The sequence below is a fragment of the Triturus cristatus genome, chromosome 10, assembly GCF_964204655.1.
Source record: "Triturus cristatus chromosome 10, aTriCri1.1, whole genome shotgun sequence".
Classification (NCBI taxonomy): Eukaryota; Metazoa; Chordata; class Amphibia; order Caudata; family Salamandridae; genus Triturus; species Triturus cristatus.
The window spans coordinates 499,541,686-499,563,167 of NC_140593.1; the positions used below are offsets into that span (position 1 = coordinate 499,541,686).

Sequence of the window (21,482 nt, forward strand, 5' to 3'; positions counted from 1 at the left end):
AGTAGCCGGCACAGGGCTCATGCATACCTGCTCTCCTTATCATCATTTCAGCTGCTTGTTACACCCTGGGTCTTGGGGCTGGCACAGATCAGACAACTTGCTTCTTCCCCACAAAAAGCTAATTACAAGGTGAGGATGATGTCATATCGCAGTGTGAGTGTGTGGTCAGTCAGGCCAAGTGGAACCTTAATCATTAAATTAATCTGGAAAAACAAAAAATCTCTAAAACCTGCCTCTTGATGATAGTAGAAGATCTGAGTGACTTCCCACTGAGCAGCTGAATGTACTATTTCAATATAAAGCAGACCCACAGCGGAACAAAAAAAACAGGGATGCTACAAGAATAAAATATCAAAGAAAAATATTTATTTATTTACAAACAAGTAAAAAATTTAGAACAGTGTAAGAAAATATACATTTCTAATGCCAACAAAACAAACAAACATTACAGATAAATGAGAAACATTGAATTATGCAGTAAAACCGACTCTGTAGATTCGCACAGCCTCGGGAGCCGAACTATTTTTTTATTCAGATGTACATATGCTAGTGTTATACCAAATGCTTACCACTGACGCTGTACAGGAAGATATTTTTCAGGAATAGTTTTCTGGTGGTGATTTCAGGTGATTGGCCTCAAATGAGTAGTTCTAGAGCTAAAGTCGGCCTATGGGTTTTTAGACACAGAAACATTTCTACCGGTTAAAAATAGTCTATCAGCTAAACCAATAAAATGTACACCATATCACCAGTTCCAAAATGCGACGCAAAACAGATCGGGCAGAAAACATCTGCAACTGGTCAACTGAAAGTTTAAGTCAGAGCGGCTGAGACCGTTGCGAAAAGGGAAACAAATATTTATGGCAAACAAACTGGGGGTAGCCCAAAATAGAATCCTAGTGCTTCTGTTTCCAAAACACATTGTCTGAAGACCTGTGCTTTTGGAAAATGAGCCATATGGCTTGATATTTTAGCAAAATGTCTGTTTGGAGAAGCAACATTTTTGGGACTGAGGCAAATGCTTTGCTGAACTAAGTGAGAAATTCCTCACTATTATCAGCAGTTTACTCACTCTTATTTGCTTACTTTTGGAAGTGTGTTGGACGATGAACTGGAGGAATTTTAGCTTATGCCTTGGGCCCTAAACTCACTTTGTCCGTCCCTTTCTCCTCTATTCTTGGAGAAAAGTGTGCTCTAGACAAAAATCAATCCAGTAACTCCAACACTGTTTAACTATTCGTATGTTAATGCACGAAATGTAAATCAGAATATGCTCATCAAGCATGGTAACACCACATATGGTCTACTGCACGATATGAAATGTAATAACAACAAAACCAGGTCCCTTTCGAACAATACTGTTGAAATGGTCACACACATAAATGCTCTAAAATTGTGTAAGGATAATGCAAGACTAGATAATCTCATGAAGAAAAAAATTTAGATCCATCATTCAACAGATACATATTACAAATGATTACAATTTTTGTTTCATTTAAATAGAATTATGTAAACTAAAACTAAATCGTGGCATTTTTTCTACAGCAATAGGTAAAAAATAAGGAAATTTTCTCCGAAAAAAATCATCAATTATACATCTTTTATTTTACATTTTTTATATAAATATAAACAACATATTTATAAATATATATATATTTAACAAACATGGTATAAAATGTGTTTTTGTAAAGAAAACTTTGTAGTATTTACAAGGCTTCATGCAAAAGCAGATGCAGTTGATTTGGCTCCTCAGGAGATGATATTGCCCATTTTCTCTTTATGTACTGAATGTCCAGTGCTCCAGAGTCTTTGGCCAATGCTAGTCCTGAAAGGCCATTGTTTTTTTCAGGTTCGCCGAGGACAGCCATAGTAATCACTCTGAAAAAAGAAGATGTTCATCTTTAATGGAGAGACGTACAATTGTATTTATTTATGGCAATTTGTAAAGCCCGCTTGCATATAGAGTCTATTCACGTTAAAAAGGATATGGCTAACAGAGGAAGCAAGAACCATTATTGCATCTCTCTGGATATACAGATAGATCCTAGTGACTGTGGTCTCTTTTATTAGCCATTTCAATATGGAATGTGGATGCATTTGCATGGCCTGGCTTATGTAGCAGTAAAGTTTTCAGCAGAAAAAATATATAAGTGATTGAACTGTTACACCTCAAGTGTAAACAAACATGCTCTCTGTGATTTACTGTTAATATTTCCTTTGCCCAGGCTGTTATGCAGAGGCGGCACCTCCGTAATGGCGGAGGAGCGTTGCCCCATTCGTCAGAGTCAGTCACAGAAAAATAAAATGATAATAAACAGCATAATTTTTTTTTTCTGTGACAGACTGTTTTGCTGTCAGCTACCCTGCCGTGATTGTGGTTTTCGTCATAGAACGAATGTGAGCTGGGATCGGATTTGTGTGCGGACTCTTGAACATCGATGCCCCCGTGGTCCAGAGCCTCTGCATGCCTTCTACAGCCTGCCGTCCACCTTTGGTTTCGTGGCTGCGTCCCCCCTCTGACTCTCCGCACTTAAATCCTGCGCTCTGGGTCTTCCTTGTGAAATTTTGAGTTTTGGACATGCCGCCATTTTGTTGTTGGACTCGGTTGATACACACGACTCGGACCCGCCACCTTGCCTGACGCAGTCCTTTCCCCCTTCCCTCTGATCTCCCCCTGACGAACCTCCATCGTTTTTCTCCTTCTTTCTGGTCTGCCTAAACCCCACCCCTCCTCTGGTTCCCTCCTCTCTCCTCACCCTCTCTCACAACACTACTCTTGTCCCCCTCTACCTTCTCCCCCCCCCCGATTTTTCCACTCACTCTGTTATGATTGTGCAACTAATTGTTTAATTAATCGTACCTATAACTCGCTACTTGTTCTTCTTATGTAATAACGCACTGATACCCTGACTCTTGTGACTTATGTACATCCCTCTATTTCTTTGTGGAGATGGTCTCCGTCGATTCCCTTGATCCGGACCCGCTATTTTGTATGACCCCTGTCCCTCCCTTTCTTCCTCCCTCCTGACTCCTTCTGATGACCCTCGAACGTTTTTTCTCTTTTTTTGCTGGAAGCCCTTACCCCATCCCCCCTCAGGTGCCTTTCTCCCCTCTCAGCTATTCCCAGACTCCTATCCCTGTCCCCCTTTCCCTTCTCTGCTTCTTATTACTTGTCATTTCTTTGTAAATTGCTGTGAAAAATGTTTAAATTATTGCACCTTGTAACTCGCTATGTTGGTTCCTTATGTAAAGCGCTCTGATACCTCCGGGTCTAGCCAGCGCTATATAAAACTCAATAAATACAAAATACAAATACAAGCAAGGAAATGTTTACAAAGTGATACATGTTTTGTGAAAAGTGATCACCCAGCGCAACAATAAATAATTATCATACAGTGTGGTAGGAGGAGTACAAAGTATTTTGCGAGGCCCTTCTTGGAGTCCTAACCACAAAGCTTACACTGATTAATGTTTTTCTAGGTCTTAGTAGCTGGGGTAATCAAGGTATTTGCGAACCAAGAGTCATTATTGGGTCTTCAGGACAACAAGTAAAATTGGGGCCTAAGCACAATGTTTGTTCAGTGAAAGAAAAATGATTCTCCATTACCTGAAAAAAAGGGTGGATCGGGAAAACAAAAGTACCCAAATGGTGTTCAATCCTACAGATTGATTCAAATAATAGACAAGAAAGATTTATTTGTTGTACTTGCGGCAGAACATCAAGTTCAAATGCTCCAGAGTCTATTTTGCATTTATTGATTATTTTGCTGGGTGAAAGACACAGGAGCAGTCAACGTCCCCCAGTGGTGCTGGCTGAGATGTATTATTCTCCACACCAGCAGCATTTCCCACCACCATCCAAGGTCCAAGCACACAATCCATGATCTACCTGACAACTCTGAATCACAGTAGGAGCCATTCATTTATGAGAGCTGTCACTACCACCACACAGGAGATGATGAAGGATGGATTGCCAGGACCCCAGGTATAAACTGTGCGGCAGGCACACCAGATTGCAGATCGGCACCGCCAAGCCCCCTATAGGACAAGCCCATGTATCAGGGGAGGTAGCCTGTGATTGATTATGGAGGCAGGTGGAAGGATCAAGGCACGGGTGGCCTACCAGTGATCTTCTGAAGACAGTACGGTGTCCTAGTATGTAAGATGTTGCAGGACAAATAGCAGAAGGGTTCCATGCATTTCTAAAAACATCTGCATGGATCTCCGGTAGCGAGCTCCTGACCCCTATGCCATCTTATCAGTGGCTGCATCACCGGTGGATTTCACAGAATAAATATAGAGCCAAACTGGAGCACCATTGTTCACTAACGCTAACACACCCGGACCTACACTAACAAATCATAGTGTGATACTTACAATGTTGCTAATGTTAAAAAAATACTCAATCAATCTAACTGCTTACATTTTTCCATCTACTACTAAATGAGTGTTGGCACAGATAGGCTCTCTGCTTGCTACTATCAAGGAAACTCTGCCTTAAAAAGTTTGATTTTAGGCATGCAAGAAACAGATGTAATGCTTTTTAGGAACGTTGTTAGAAATCACAGAAATAATTAATGTTATGGCTGTACAACTTACAAACCATTCTGGATATAGACTAAAGTTTGAAAGGAGGCATCATGAATTAGAAGGGCCAGACTTGTAACTAGGAAGTTGAAATTCTTTTGACATTAAAGTCAGACTGAATTTTCATACAGTATAGCCAAATTACACATATATTTGAGATGAAATTGAAACTGGACACTCCCTAATCCCAAATGTGGTACTGTTTATGTTATTTAATGTGTTAGAAATAGCATGCACACTCCCAGTGTGTTATTCTAGGTTAACAATGGATCATGTAGGTGTACCATACAGGGTTGTGAACAGGTAGAGCTATAGCAATTTGTCATTTACTGAGATACACAAATGATTCCTGGATAAAACTCTCTCCTGAGCGTGAAGCAAGTGAAAAGTGTTGCATTAATGCAGTTGCATAGAACATTTTATTTTCTTCTGTTCCGCCTATGCAAACCTAAGAAAAACATGGATTATTCTGGCCTGTCGACTGCTCTCTTTTTCACGCTTCTCTGATGCTTTACGCATATTTAGGTCATGCACGACAAGGTGGCTTACTTTCACAATATCAAGATATCTCCTTTACAGCTTGGTGGCAGAGGTCTAAAGTGGTAAAACAATATCTTGACGTGGGTCCACCGAATATGTAGAGTAAGCCAGCGCTATGGCCACTCAGTGGGAGAGCAGGGAAATGACGGGGTTGAACTTTTTTTTATGGCTGGTGTTTTTAAATTTACAGCTCTGATTTTATGGTAAAAACAGAAATCTTTTTAATTATAACATGTAAGTCATAATCTTACAACCTCTTTCTGAATGATGTATAGGATTACGAAGTTAGTGCTATTTCAAGCTCTTGTGTTTTTAACATTTTTATTAAATATACTTTGCTATGTGATTTTATGTAAGTGTATGATCATGCTATTGATCGAATAAAATTTAAAAAATAAATAAAAATAGGGGGGCGTGGCCAATATGGTGACTGAGTAGGACGTGCCTACCCGTCGCTATGACCCCTGGTAAATGTAAATTGTAAATTGATACTTGTATAGCGCACTACTCACCCGCAAGGGTCTCAAGGCGTTTGTACAAATACCGCTGTAGAACCCATCCTGGCTTTCCCTGTGAGGCATCCACTCCTGGGCACCCCCAAGGTGGAGGCCAGGCATCCTTAGCGTTGTGGGGGCCGTTGTGGAGATTAAGCAAGCTACTGCCCAGAGTTGCAGAGTGGGACTCCATGATTGGAATGGCACCGAGGCGAGAATTATCAGGTCCGTGGAATTTTTGAGCCCAAGATCCGCCGAGGCGGGGAATTGAACCCTGGTCCCGGGCTAGACCTCTGCATCAGGGTCTGCCGCTCTTAATCATTGAGCCACACTTCTCCACTCATTGAGCCACACTTCTCTGGTTTGGGCCCTAGCCGCATAGCAGCTTGTGAAGGATCGCACAATAGCGCTCTGGACTCTGCCCACGCCAGCTGCAAGTCTGCAGAGTCTGACCCCTGGGAGTGAAGCGGCTCCGGTGTCTCACGCGGACAGACAACGCTCCGTTTGGAGGCTACGGCAGGTGAAGCACGTGGACTGCCGTGCGCTGGAGACGGGGCCTGGTGGAGATCCTCCCCCCGCTGGACGGACCCGGGCGGTGCTGACTGACCCGAGGAGGTGATGCGGGAGCCCCGCTGGCTGCGGGAGGTGTGAGTGTGTCCCAGTGCGCACTTAGCTGACGTACGGCCGGGGGGGCACGGCCCTCCAACTCGGGCCGCTGGAAGAAGCTACGTAGTCAGCGGGAAAAGAGGTGAGACCGCCCTTACGGCTGAGGGACCCTGGGAACCTCCGGACTGCTGCTCCATTACATCCCCTCTCCCCCCTCCCCCTGCGATCCTTGGGAGTTGTGGGAGCCGGGTGGTCTTGGGCCCGGGCCCACACACGCAATGCGGTAGCCCCGGGGCCGCTGCGACCTGACCGCACATCTGACCCCCCCCCCGGAGACACCCTCCCCCGGTTGGTGGGGGTGTTCTGCTGATCGCCCTGCCGAGTCCCTGCGCAACATCATAAGGGAGGACATGAGACACTCCCCCTTCCCACCGAGTGCTGGAGCTAGCGGAGCGGCTGCGATGGCTGAGAAGCGGCGCCGACTGGCCCGTGCTGCGACGCTGCCGCAGCTACGGACCTGGGGCCAGAGGAGGACTCTGGAGAGGCGCGTCTTGCGGTCCACAGTGTGCGGATAGAGGAGGAGTGCCACGCCGGAGTCGTGGGGTAGCCCGGGTGAAGGGCTGAGCCGAGAAGCAGCGCATTGAGGGCCTACACAGTGCACCATCAATTTTTGGCCCACTAGAAGCCCAACTGGTAGTGGCGACAACCTGGGCAGCTTGGGAAGGAGGCTACCTGATCCCTAGTGCTTTACCCCTTTCTCACTCTACTTGGCGCCGCTCTCACATCGCCGGTGGAGGGGAGCCTGCCGCCTTACGATGGCCACCAACAAATACAGAAAAGACCGCTCCGTTAAAGACCTTCTCCTTAGGCCTGGGGCTGGAGGGGCCGAAGCACTGAGAGCGCAGGTGGGACATGGACAGGACGAACTGAACGGACCGGTCATCCGCAGCGTCCTTGAATCTCTCTTTGCCGCCCTCACAAAAGAATTCCTTACTATGAAAAAATACTTGACTGCTGAGATCCGGGAGACACGCAGGGACATTGACTCGGTGGGAGAGAGAGTAGATGACCTGCAGGTGCAAACGAGGAGGTGGCGCAGCTTCAACAAGAGTTCCTGCGACTCCGGGACCAGCACTTGGATCTCCAGGCCCACACGGAGTATCTGGAGAACCGTTCCCGCCGAAACAATATTCGGATCCGGGCAGTGCCTCAGGAGTCAGAGGGACAAGATATCGAGGCCTTTGTCATGGAACTGTTCCATCATATACTAGGAGAGTCCGCGGAGCAACGGATCAAACTGGACCGGACGCATCGTGTGGGCCCCAAAAGGCAGGCGACTGCCCCACCTCCAGACAGCCTGACATGCGTGCATGACTTCCAACTCAAGGAACACATTTTGCGGAAGGCGCGGGCCAAACACCCCATAGACTTCTGCTCTTGCAGGCCGCTCTTATACCAAGACTTGGCGACCTTGCAAAAACGATGGGAGTTTCGGCCCGTCACGGCGTTCGTGCGCTCTAAAGACATCTCTTACTCCTGGGACCATCCGTTCTGGCTCATCTTCAATTGGGAAGGCAAGCTCCGACAAGTGCGATCCCTCGAAGAGGCCTCGTCGCTTCTTCACCTGCCGGATGGAGACCGGGACACTCCAGAGAAGGCAGCCTCCAATGACCACCACGACAGCCCCGCAAGATGGCAACGAGTTGGGAAGTCTCCACTGCGGCTTCGCCCATACCCGGAGTCAACGGCTAAAGGACGCACGGCAGTGCTGAATTCCATGTCAAGAGACTCAACTGCTGCAGATTGAAGCAGATCGGCTCTGGTAACAACAGCTGCACTCCATATGGGATCCGTATTGCTTTAATTGGCGGGGCCCTGTACGGGGTGGGGGCGGCGGGTATTCCTGCTATCCGTCTCACGACTCTCCATGGGGCGCACTGCCAGGACTTCTGTGGACTTTGTAAGTTTAATTTTTCATTTGTATGTTCTTTGTTAGGGGTTCTTGGGTTCACTCCTCCTTCCTCCGGACATGAAGGGTTGACCGCCTTAGCATTTTTGTGCCTTTATATTTGCTTCGCAAGCTTTGGGGCTGTTGTTCTTAGCACACGCTGGGGTCCCCTCTTATGACGGCCGACATTAAAATCCTATCCCTTAGCGTTAAGGGGCTTAATAACCCTATCAAAAGGCGAGCTGTCCTGTTCTTCCTTGAACACTCGGGGGCTCACATTTGCCGGCTCCAGGAAACGCAACTTCTGCCAACTGACACACATAGATTGAGGTCCAGGGCCTTCCCGCATCAGCTATTCTCTTCTCGCACCACCAAGACAGCGGGGGTGGCGATACTGGTCTCTGCTAAGTTCCTGGGGCAGGTGGACAGCAAACGGGCCAAGATCAAAGGTAGGCTCCTGGCACACACCTTCACCTTGGGTACACATACCCTTAGAGTAGCCACAGTATATGTTCCCAATGAGGGCCAAGAGGGGTTCATTCGGGATGTGGTGCATGAGCTGACTGGCCTTCCAGATAGGGCCTTACTGCTGGGGGGCGATTTCAACTTGGCCTTCGATGGCGCAGTGGACCGATTGGGCAGCGGTGAGGCAGGCTGGGGCCCTCTCTGAAGATGGGAGGTGACTACTGGCGGAGGCTGGGCTCACAGACATCTGGCGACTGCGTCATCCAGGGTCCAGGGAATACACCTTTTACTCACACCCCCATAAGACATATGCCAGGATTTACTACATGCTAACCTCTGACTCGCTGGAGCAGCAGACGCAAGAGGTGGAGATTCTACCCTGCCCCTTATCTGACCACTCAGCTGTACGGATATCCCTGTCTTTGCTCCACCGCCAACCTTCCCGTAGGTTTTGGTGCCTGCATGAGCCCATGCTACAGCGCCCCTCGGTGGTACAGCAAATCCATACATGTATTACCAACTATCTGGACCTTAACGATTACCCCACCATCTCTACGACAACTCTTTGGGAGGCCCTTAAAGTAGTGGTCAGGGGGGAATTTTTGGGCATTGCGGGGGCAGACAATAAGGACAGAAGGGAGAAGAGGGAGCGTCTATCTGGGGAAGTTGTCGAATTGGAGTGAATCCATCAACGGACGGGGGCATTCAGAGTCTGGAGGCAACTTAAGGCAGGCAGGGCACAGCTGGCGGGACTAGACATGGACCGGGCTGAATACTCTGCCCTCCGCCTTAAACATGCATTTTATGTAGTGGGGATAGGTCCGGGAAGCTCCTTGCTAACAGGTTACGGGCACAGAAACAGGCGTCTCACATCACTGGGATCCTGGATTAAAAGGGACGAGCATGTGACACTTACCACGAAATTGTGGACGTGTTCCGGCAATACTACGAGACTCTGTATGCGGCTTAGACCCTACCCGCAGATAGCCTGGCCCAATACTTGCAAGGAGTCCCCACGGCTAAACTTCTCCCGAGCCATGCAGAGGAGCTTGAAGCTCCCATCCGGCTGGAGGAGGTTATTTCTGCCATTTCCCACTTAAAACTCCATAAATCTCCAGGCCCGGATGGATTCTCCTCCGTCTTCTATAAAAAGTTCTGCGCGGTCCTGGCCCCGCTGCTGGTGCGGGTTTATAACTCGATCGGGCTGCCCCTGACACCTCCCTCCCCTCATCTATGCTGGAGGTGCTGATTTTGGTAGAACCGTAGCCGGGGAAGGATAGGCGCTTGTGTGGCTCTTTTCGCCCTATATCTCTTCATAACGTAGATTTAAAAGTCTTTACTGGGATCTTGGCGCGAAGACTCTCTGGCCACCTCCCTGGATTAATAGACCAAGATCAATCTGGGTTTGTTCCCGGACGGCAATGCTTTGACAACTCCAAACGGCTCCTGCACCTGGTGGACCAATCTGAGCGCTTCCCAGCAGAATGGATGATCTTCTCTGTCGACGCAGAGAAGGCGTTCGACAGGGTCCACTGGCCGTACCTAAAGGCGACTCTGCTCCACTTTGGTCTCTCTAGCCGTTTCATCAACTGGGTCTTTGGTAGCTATGCGAACCCTATCGCCACGGTACGGGTAAATGGGATTGCCTTGTCGGCCCTTCTCATATGCAGGTGGATGAGGCAGGGTTGCCCCCAGTCACCGCTCCTGTTCGCCCTGTATATGGAGCCCATGGCCTAAAGAGTTCAGGACGACCCTAGCATTAGGGGCCACGCTTCGGGGGGACGGAGCACAAACTCTTCCTATACGCAGATGAAAAGGTGGCCACGCTAGAACATCCTCGGGAGTCTCTGCCCGCACTTCTGACTGAGCTGGACAGGTTTGCACAAGCATCAGGCTTTAAAATTAACATGTATAAGTCACAAGCCCTAGACCTTTCCTTAGAGCCTGAGACATTGGGGCTCCTACAGCGATCCTATCCAGTTCAGGGAGCCCGTGACTCAATTCCTTATTTAGGTTTCAGAGTCTCAGCCACAATACAAGCCACCAACGAGTCGAACTATGCAGCAATACTGCGGCGGGTCCGAGACTCCCTCAGGAAATGGAGCCACATTCGCTCTCTTGGCTCGGCCGCATAGCAGTGGTAAAGATGGTGATACTACCCCAAATTCTCTATTTTTTCCATACACTTCCGCTGGTACCCCCGAAAGGAATCATACGTTCACTGCAAAGGGACATAGAATGTTTTATCTGGTGAGACCAACGGGCTCGGCTCCACAGGGAGCTTACCAACAGAGATCCTGTCGCGGGGGCCTGGAGTCCCAGACTTACAGGCTTACTGGCGGGCGGCCCAGCTGAGAGCGCTAGTGGAGTGGTCACGCTCGGAATCCGAGATGCATTGGTTATTTATAGATAGGTCTTTCGCTGGCCGACCTTTGTGGGGGGTTCCCTTTCTCACACGCGCAAGAAAACCTCGGAATCTATATCTCTCTAAAGTGACTCACCCTTCTCTGCTGGTCTGGGATGGGGTCGCTGCCTCTAGAGGACTCACAACCTTCCTGTCCCCGATTACGCCAATAGTCCATAACCCAGACTTCAGTCACTGGACTAAGGAGGTTTGCCCGTCGATCGGTCACCTCTTCCATCTCTCGGGACCCCGATCTTTTACTGATCTCCGCAGAAAGCAGTGCATGCCGGAAGCGGAGCGTTATCACTATCTTCAGGTCCAACACTGGGTGCTGGGTGGGGACGTACAGGGAGGCACCGAAAGACACCTCACATCGTTTGAAAAATGGTTGCTCACATGCCACAACGACGCCCATTTGACCTCGGACTTATATAAGTTTGTTAAACGCATCCCGGATGTTGGGAAGTCTCCGGGCCAGCTATGCTGGGAGGGGGAGCTAGGCAGGACCATGATGCAGAAAGAATGGCATGATATCTTCTACAGGGCTCAACACACGGCCCGCAACGTGGCCTCCACAGAGAAAGCCACAAAGGTGGCTACCTATTAGTACCTAAACCCCGTTCGCCTCCATAGGGGCAATCCTTCCCGTAGCCCTCAATGTTGGAGAGCCTGTGGCTAGCCGGGTACCCTTACTCATTTGCCATGGGAATGTCCTTCTCTAGGGGCATATTGGCAGCAGATCTTAGATGACATGGATTCCCACTTCGATACCCAGATCCCCCGTTATATGTTCTACTGAGCCTCCCCAATGCCATTACGTTCCCCCTTAAATCTCGGAGGGGCAAACAGATGGCGTTAGCCCTGGGGGCAGCGGTACAAAACATACTTACCCACTGGGGCACTAAGACGGTCATAACCAGACTGTGATGGCTCCATCGACAGGGGAACATATTGGGGATGGAGAGGATCTCTCTTTTACTGACACGTCCCGGGGCCTCCTTTCACGACCTGTGGTAGCCTTTCCTCACCCTGCTGATGTCAGAGTTCACAGCACTCACTTGCCCCAGGTACCTGAGGCTCTTGCGTCTCGCGGACCCTCCTAAACAGGCAGATCCGAACACTCCTGCTATCTAACGCATTCAACTATATTTGCACTCCCAGTTCATAGAGACACATTCAACGCCCGGGGAGAGGAGGGGGGTGGGAGGGGATTTCCTGTTTCACTGTTGTTATTGTATTTTTTGCCAAATGTAATAACGCCGTTGCCGGTTTGCATTCCGATGAATGCAGAGCATGCAGGCTTGTTTGTTGACTCCATGTCTTGAAACTCAATAAAAGAAATCTAAACAAAAATAAAATAAATAAATAAATAACGAATCTTTCAACCGTACAAATCTTTCAACTATCACTAACCAAATAGGAAACCTGTTTCTAGTCAAGAATGTAGTGGCAATGTAACCTCATGACTATAAAAGTAACACCATAAAACTATGTCAATGTGGTTGATCATCATGACTACCATTAGTACCATTGCAAAATCTGGAGACCAAATATAGGTAGACCAGAAGGCGGGGCCTTTTACAAATGTTTGACTACAAGGCACGTTCGATTCCAGTACCGTAAGGGGCATACAAGATTTACCGATCATAAGTCGAGAAACTATCTCGGATCAGATCGTATGATTAGGTATGGCACAAGAATGAAAAGCAACATTTGCTACAAATAATATGAAATTATATAGGAATTAGTAATAAAAGGAACCTTGGTCTAATCCTGAGGAAAGCCACAAGACAATTTTTTGGCATTATAGGTGGCTGAAACATGTAGACTGCAGATGATGGAGTGATTAAGACTCAGTATCATCGCCTTTTGTTTTTAATCTTGCCAAAGGGACCCCTATGTCAAACATTGGCTATGAATACTGTGTAGCCAATTCTAATCTAAGATACCCACAATCTTTATCATTGCTCTCTTTAATTTCAAGGTAGAAGCACACTCAGATACATCAAGTATCGAGGGAGCTCGATGATGAAGCATGCAACTAGTAACCCTATTTTTTGAGAGTTCCATTACGAAAACAAAAATTCGCCTTTTTGGTCAAGCCAGAAAGATTTCATTATAAGTGGGTTGACTCTGTTTTTGAGACATAGCAATAACTTGAAAGGTAAGTCAACTCCCCATAAGACTTCTAATCTCTCCCCTCTGAGGTGGTATACCCTGTATTCTACACAGGCTCCTTAGTGTACCCCAATGTGCCATCTGTACCTCATCTCCTCAAACAGGCACAATCTATATTATTTAGAAGTTAAGCTATGCATGACACTTGCAGGACAGCACACATACTAAAATACGACAGTCAGGGTATCATACATTGCATCCCTTTGTCCAAGTAGAATCTACATAGAGTAGCAGGGGCATTATCACAAGCCTCGTTCCAGACTTTCAATGGGTTGGTCCTCTAGCCCCATCAGAAGCAGGGACAGGGCTTGAGGGAGGTCTCTCAATAATGCTGGCCGTCTTCTTGTTGCAATGCAGAAAGTATGTCCTGCTGGTTCCTTTTTCTTGGGCCAATTCCTGCCTTATCGTTGAGAATGAAAGTTTCATGAGCAATCAAGCTAAGTAAGTAAATCAAACCCAGTGCTGCTCTACGCATTTGAGAGAGAGAGAGAGAGAGAGAGAGAGAGAGAGAGAGAGAGAGAGAGAGAGAGAGAGAGAGAGAGAGAGAGAGAGAGAGAGAGTGTGTGTATGTGTGTCAGTGTCTGGGGAGGCTGAGAATAAATGGGAGTCTGCATGAGTGGATGACACGGAACATGAGTGAGAATTAGTGGGTGAGAAACAGGGAAAGGCAGAGTGAATGAAAATAAATGACTGTGTGAATGGCTATGAGTGAGAATGGGTGACAATGAGTGAGTGAGTTAGTGAATGTGAAACTAAATAAGAATGAAAGACTGTTAGGTGGGGTGACGGAGTAAGCAAGAATGAATAAGTGACAGTTGCTGAGAGTGAGTATGAGCTAGTGTGAAAGAGCGAGTGTGAGTGATTGAGAGAGTGTCGGTGAGTGAAAGTGAGTGAGCACAACTGAATCTAAGTGGGTGTGAGTGAATGAGTTTGAGAAAGTATGCCTGTGTTTTGCTTGTGAGTTGTTGCAGGCCCAGGCACACTGTTGTTAATTCTTGGTTAATGTTAGGGCTGTCATTTTGAAGGTAATTCTTGCCATTCGGGTGTACAACCGTTGCATATAAGGTCCAGGGGGAGGCAGAGTTGTCAAAATGGTGGTCCTGCCACACTGGTGGAAAGTGTTAACATATTGGTGGGGGGACATATTGGGGGCACCTATTTCACATTTTGAAAAAAACTGGGTGAACTCCTGGGGAGTGTCGGCTTCATTGACACACCATGAAAGTACCTGAACATTACATGAGTACTCATTCAGAGCCTATTACTTCTTAACAAATGTATGTGAACATTATTGTGATTTAATAAGCACTATTTGATTCAATGTTTCCAATATTTTCTCAGTGGAAAAACTCCACTCTCTTCCCAAACATCTAGCACAGGAAAACAGGCTCACTCGTTTTACTCTGAGGAATAATGTCTCACCACTTTAAAACATCACTAGCCACCTCTGGCTGCCACTTCTGTTTATATTCTGATTCTAAGGCTGGTACTAAGGTTGGTCATGCATGCCTGAAAAAACGTTTCTGTATTACTAGAATGTTTTTTGTAAGATGATTCCTTGTGGATTTCCATAGTGGTCCAATTAAATCATTTTAAAGTTCATGCATTTGGGGAAGATTCCTTAATGGAGAACGAAACAATAATTCTCCAGCTGAGGTATACTCCAAAAGTTCACAACCAACCTTCTTTTCCTGAACTCATTGCAGACTAAATGCTAATTAATGTTTTCAAGTATGAATATTGTACCAAGTATGTTTAATTAGGGACTATTAGAGATGTACCTAAAAGCGTATATGTCTGAAGAATCAGCAGGCTCATCTTAAAATCCTATATGATTGGTATTGCACCCAGTAAATATTCACAGTATTTTTCCACCAGCATCCCATTTATGCTGGAGAGGTTGCGGCAGGTGGGGGTTTATCTGGTGGAACTGTCCTAACCGCCTTATGTTTTGAAATGGGGGTGGAAACAGCAATACTAGAGGCAGTGGGTGTTCCCCAATTTTTATACCCAGAAGTTTCGTTGTTGGTCGACGGGATATGACCACTTTTCAAAGTCAGAGTGCCAAGCAGTGCTGCAACAACTGGGAGTCAGAAAACCTAATCCACCCCAGCTCCCTCCAAATGCTATCAAAGACTGTGGTCGATCCTTCCTATGGAAAGATTAATTAGCAACTTGGAGGTCATGTCTTTGAAGGTCACTAGAATGTGCTGTTCAAATATTTGACGTGAGTTTCCCCAACACTTGCACTTCCACCAAAATGGAGGGCGTTGGGCCTCTTCTCACAGAACACTGACACTAAGGGGCAAGGAATGTGCTATCCCACACAGCCATTAGACAATGAGCATAAAGAGGAAAAAGACTGCTGAAAGGTAGGGAGGGGGGCTGAAAAGGGGTAGTATTCTTATTTGTATGGTGGGGTGGAGTAAGACAGGAAACATTATTTACTGCTGTATCTCACAATTGCCTATTATTACCACATACTTTTGGAAAAAAATACTTGATTCCGAAGTCGGCCAAGCAGCCAGTGTTCTTAAAAGGTTTAACATCTGATGGTGATCTTTTGCTGCAGAAAACCATTTCCTTGGAGGTATTGCATCCAAGCTACCCTGTATAAAGGTTTATGTGTTTGCATTCTACACTTAACTATGCTCTCCCTGCTGGCACCTGGTCCATTCACTGAAGTCCATTTCTGTTATTTGTAAAACCATAGGGACAATTACAACTTTAAGCTTCAAGGATTTAAATAAGTAAACTTTAGAACAATATGCAATGACTAGAACAATCTAGTCCACAGGCACTTCAAATAATACTGCTAGAAGCCATCAGCTTTAGAATTTTCTGATAATCCCAAATCATTTAAAAACAACTCGCAGCAAATGAGGTTCAGCATTATTTAAAGACATTTAAAATATTTTATAGGGAATATGCACACTTGTTGACCCACAACGAAAATTATTAAAACCTTAAATTATCTTTAGCGATCAGCGTTACAATGCACAAAAATAGATACAGATATTGTCACGATCGGAGCACTGAGTCAGCAGCAAATTAACCTTTTTGTGAGTTATTGGGCTCAAAAACACAATTTAACTCAAATAGTTTAATAATATCTCACAATAATATAATCTGAAATGGGACAAACCATGCTTCGACCATAGAAGGTAATGTTCTGAAATAAATAAAATACAAGCTCAAACGCTTACATTCAGCTCAATATAAATAGATCAGTGTTCCACGTGAACTGGTGTGTACTCACCTATCTGATTTAACGCTATCTTTGGCGACAGGGTGAAAATCACTTTCAAGCAAATCCCAAATATAGATGGTTGATGCAGCATCAAGAACAAAGAACACACTGGGCTTGGTCAGCGACCACTGCACGGCAATAATTGGATGACCATTTGTACAATCGTTCCAGTGCACAATGGGCAACTCATTAGACATTAGATGCAATCGAATGCTTCCATCTGAACAACCAACCTAACATACAAGAAACAGAAAATGGTTTAGCAAACCCTTACTTAGATAGAATGTTACCAATTGCCAACCACGCTGTATCAGACATTCATGATGACCATGTGTAATATGTATTCATTTAGGAGACTTATGATGGTGCTTGATTGCTATAACTATGTTATGTACAATACACAGCAGGAAATCTTCATTGTACCTCAGTACAAGGATTACAGACACCCTTAAGCAGGCTAGGGATGCCAGAGCTTCATAAGCACAACTGGCAGGGATACAGCAAACAAAAGAGGAGAGAAGGCAGCTTTCACTATTGTGAAGGAGAACTGGGCTAGGGTGGTATGGAAGTCATGGGGGAATTGGTCCACTGACATGCAGACAATTATGAATTTCTTGTTTTCCTCTTCAGTGTATAATATTTGGAATGTGATAATGGGGATAATTTGGGTCAAGCACAGTTGAAAGTAGCATTTTAGGTGCTGGGTATACCAGCATGGGTGGATCAACACATACGTACAGAATGGTCAGTAAGGAGTAGTTCTGCTTCCTAGGTCTCTTCATTGAAGTCAAAAAGGCTAGAATATTCCTGCCTGTGTGGGAGACCCATTAACACTTTTTTAAACTTAAAAATATATTTTTATATAGCAACAATCTGGAATTTTAAATTGTAGATAGAAAAATAAAGGCCTATCTGGTGAAACATTGTCCAATTTTGATTGTAATGTTTTTTGGCTTCACGTAAGATATCATACAGGACTACGGCAAGAGTAAAGTGACCATACTACACATACTTTCTGAAGCCTTTACACCAGATTCATTAATGTCTCTCTGGAATAGAATACTTTACCCTGGATACTGGACCTCAGGTTTGGTATGCTGCACAGAAGTCTCTTGTTCTTATCGCCATGTTTCAACTTTAGATGTATTAAAGGAATCTGGAAACTGGTAGAAACGTGTACATGCATTTGGCTGGCCAATTCATCAATGGGGTACTGCCTATCCGGTCTGGTTTGTGGAATCTGGACATTTTGCATTCTGGTAAGTGGCAAAAATAAATATTTGATGAAAACCCCATTCAGAGAAGATGTAATGCAGAATGCCATAATAGAAGACCTACTCGTGTCTTCGGAATCCGTAGAACATTGGTTCTTGAACTTTTGACTTCTGTAGACCCCCACTTAATCATTATTGGAACCCAAGGACCACCCACTGAATCTTTTTTGCAATCCAGGGACCATTACTGAGTCATTACTGGAAGAAAGGGATGCCAGCCTAAATTTTTTCAATGATTTGAACCCTAAAAAAATACACACAAAAAATACACAAAAAAAGCATTCAATCAAACAAATACACAAATTAGGAAATATTTTATTTAATTCACAAAACCATATACAAAATACAATTTTACTTTTAATTGGAAGGCTGGAGCTTATCTAAATTCAATTGAGGCCGCTCATGGTATATGTTATCTTCTGTATGATGCACCTGCACTGCTCCCATGAATCAATCTGAGGATACTAACTAATATTATTTGATTTTCTAAGCAATAGCAGACCCATTGAGTAGGTTTAGCGGAACCCAGGAGCCCCCAGACCACAGGTTAAGAACCACTGTCCTAGAAAATAAACTCTCATTGTAGAGCACTATCCCTAGAAAGCATTTACAAACAAAGGAGCTTAAACTGAGTACTGGACCTGTTGCCTCTTTGATTATTTAAATAACATGTTGTAGTTTTGTCAGTATTTATCAGGAATGTTTGGTATCAGAGATGCTAGAAAGGCAATGAGAAACTGAGGGACTGATATGAGTTCTAGGAGACTGGTACGATACAGTCTCCCTCAACCACACTCCTTGGACTGTCAAAGTTTCCCAGAGGTGCACTTGATCCCATTAGTGATGTGTTCATAATAGTGACTGAGGGAAGATCCTGAGGAAAGGGAATACCTTGTAAGAAGTTGGACCAATTTCGCCAACATGAAAGTTGCTTTATAACTGTCTACAAAATTCATAATTTGTTCTGAAATGAGTTCTCCACTTGAGACTACTGATTGTGAATAAAAAGTTGCTAAACTTTGTAGCACTCTTTCTGGTAGATACTCTTAGCTAACCAAAGATTTCTCAACTTTTGAATATGCCACACAAGCCCGACAGGATCCAGAGATAGGTTTTGTTTTCCTTGTTTTGTTTAAGCAGTGCTCACTTGTGTTGGCAGGTGAAGTCGCGACGTGCTACGTGCTGGCTCAATAAGTGACGGAGTAGTGCCACATATAAGCGCCACAATTGTTTTGTCTTTTCTGCTCCCATGAAGGCAGATGCGGAGCATAAAACAATTGTTGGCGACAGTTTATTGCTCTCCAACTTTGGATTTTTAAGATGTTAAATAAAGAGCAGTCTAGGAATGGAGAAATGGGAGGGCAATGTGGAATCGGTTAGACAGAATACTTACCAGAAAAAGCATTACGGGAGATAATTAGCTTGCTCTAACCACGGATTACTCACTTTTTAATAGATACCAAAGCAGTACCTCCAAAGGTGGAAGGTCTCTGGTATGAACTCAAAGCAAAAAGTCCAGCAGAACGAAACAGGTGACGTGCTCTTCCAGCTACACCTGGCTGTCAAGGCAGAAGTGCTGCGTCAACGTATGCATTGACAGACCTCACAGCCTGGTATATGTCAAGGACAGGCACCCCTCGCACAGTTGTAAAAGTAATGGACATAGTAGAAAGGGCTTTCAGATCCTCAGAGGGCTTTTTCTTGGCCAGTGAATAGCACATTTTGATGCAGAGAGCTATAAATCTCAAGAAGGTCCTATGCTGTACAGACTTCCCACTTTTCACTTCAGAAAACCCCACAAAGAGTTCATCGTCCATTCAATGGGCCTTGGTACGATATATATAAAAACTCATAACTCTTTTGGGGTCCAACTGATGTAACCTGTCCTCCACTTTCGAAGTGTGAGGGGAAGCAAAGAATGTTGGTGATCGATTGCTCAAAGCAGAAGGGAGTCACATCCTTCAGTAAAAAGACTGAGTACTCAGCACTAATTTGTCTGGAAAGAAGGTGGCATAGAGTGATTGCTCTGAAAGTATTAGCAGTTAACAGGGTATTGGGAACCACACCATGCAGCAGACTTGTCACAGCAGCAAGCAAAAAAAGATTTTGTGGATCAGAAGGTAATTGAAATGCAGTCAATTGCTGCAGCTCAATTTCCAAGCACAGAGGTGTAAGTTGCGGAGCTTTGGATGAAGGACCCTGCCCTGTTGCAGAGACATGCGGTCCTCCCAAAGTGGTAGACTGATCGGAGTGCATATGTTCATACTCAGGAGTTCCAAGTACAACATTCTCCTGGCCCAGTACAGGGCAATAAGGATGACTTGGGACCTGTGGTTCTCTTTTTTGTATTGTTGTTCTTGGCACAAAACAGTGCACACAACATTTTTATACAAGGTTACATACAGTTCCAAACTAAGCACCCTACCCCAAATGTTGCCCTCTCTGTTTTCATATCTGGATGTGGTGAGGGGGTCCTAAAGTCCACTTGATCCTGCACACTCGATGCTCCTCCCCGGTGTAATACACCTGTGTCCTCATTATATTTGTGGTAAGCTTGCCATTTCCCCTAGACTTGATTACATTTCTGGTGGCATCCCCATCCCTCATACACCACCCTTTCCACTTCCATGCATCTATTCATGCCTTCCTGCCACATGATTTTTGTAGCTGCCTACACATCCTGGCCCCGTCCCTCTTCACTACTGTAAATCCTAGCCCTATTGTTCTTGATCTTCCTCAGAACTCAGGACAGAAGATTTAGTGGTGGAAAGACATCCAGGAGTCCCTCATTCCATTCCATTCTAGTCGGAATGAGTTTCCTAATAAGTGACCTGGTGGTAACTCCAATGCGCAAAATAGTTAACATTGCGGGTACTCAACAGTGGTGAATAGGTCTAGCCAGGGCTCTCCCCACTGATCAAATACACCCTGCTGACCTCGGGATGCAGATGCCATTGATCCGCTATGCAACGTCTATTCAATTTGTCCACTCTGACATTGAAGGACCATGCCAAGTTGTTGGCTACTTGAGAGATATTCTGCGGCTCCAGCCATCTCCAGGGAAGCGAAGCCTCTTGGCACAGGGCCCAGGACCTGGTCTGCCTTGCTTGTTGCAGTACCGCATGGCAGTGGTGTTGTTTATGAGAACCTACCCCAGGCTCGCACAGATGAATGGCAGAAAACCCTTCAGGGTCAAATTAATGGCTTGCAGTTCTAATAGGCTTATGTGGAACTGGCTCTTTGTTAGAGAACAGAGGCCTCTCATTTCCACCTCCCCTAGATGACCCCCTCAACCTAGGAGCGATGCATCCGTCATCACTCTGAGCACTAGGTGGGGAAGGGAGAACCGTCTGGCACAGGACCAATTGGGGATGGTAAACTACCAGTGCAGATATTGGGCCGTCTCCTTTGGGACCTGAGCAGTGTCAGAGGCAGCCTCGATGCTGGGCCCATTGGATTTCAAGTTCCATTGCAGGGCCCACAAGTGTGAAATGGCATTGATGACAAGTAAGATGCACACAGCAACATTCTAAGAAGCCTCTTAGCCAACCTCACTGAGATACAAGACTGAACCGTTGCAAAGGAGGATGCACAAGGCCAAAGGTCAAAAAGTCTCATAGCCAACCTCACCGAGATAGTGTACTGAAATGAATACATTCGGATCTTAGCCCCCATGTCCCAGGCTGGATGCAGTGGAGGAAATGCTTTGAGCCCACCGTATCCAGAATTGCTCTAA

The 21,482-nt window shown here is 45.6% G+C and overlaps 1 protein-coding gene across 3 annotated transcripts in view; it reads right to left on the reverse strand.

Annotated features, from left to right (window-relative positions):
- Nucleotides 1-344: 344 nt before the first annotated feature.
- DYNC2I1 (dynein 2 intermediate chain 1) overlaps nt 345-21,482 on the reverse strand; it is a 510,705-nt gene continuing 489,567 nt past the window's right edge. For all 3 annotated transcript variants that reach the window (XM_085631946.1, XM_085631948.1, XM_085631947.1), the window contains 2 exons: nt 16,482-16,705; nt 345-1,878 (listed from right to left, as the gene is read on the reverse strand). In XM_085631946.1, the coding sequence (XP_085488072.1) occupies nt 1,707-1,878; nt 16,482-16,705 (396 nt within the window). In that variant the 3' untranslated portion in view covers nt 345-1,706. The remainder of the gene's footprint in view (nt 1,879-16,481; nt 16,706-21,482) is intronic.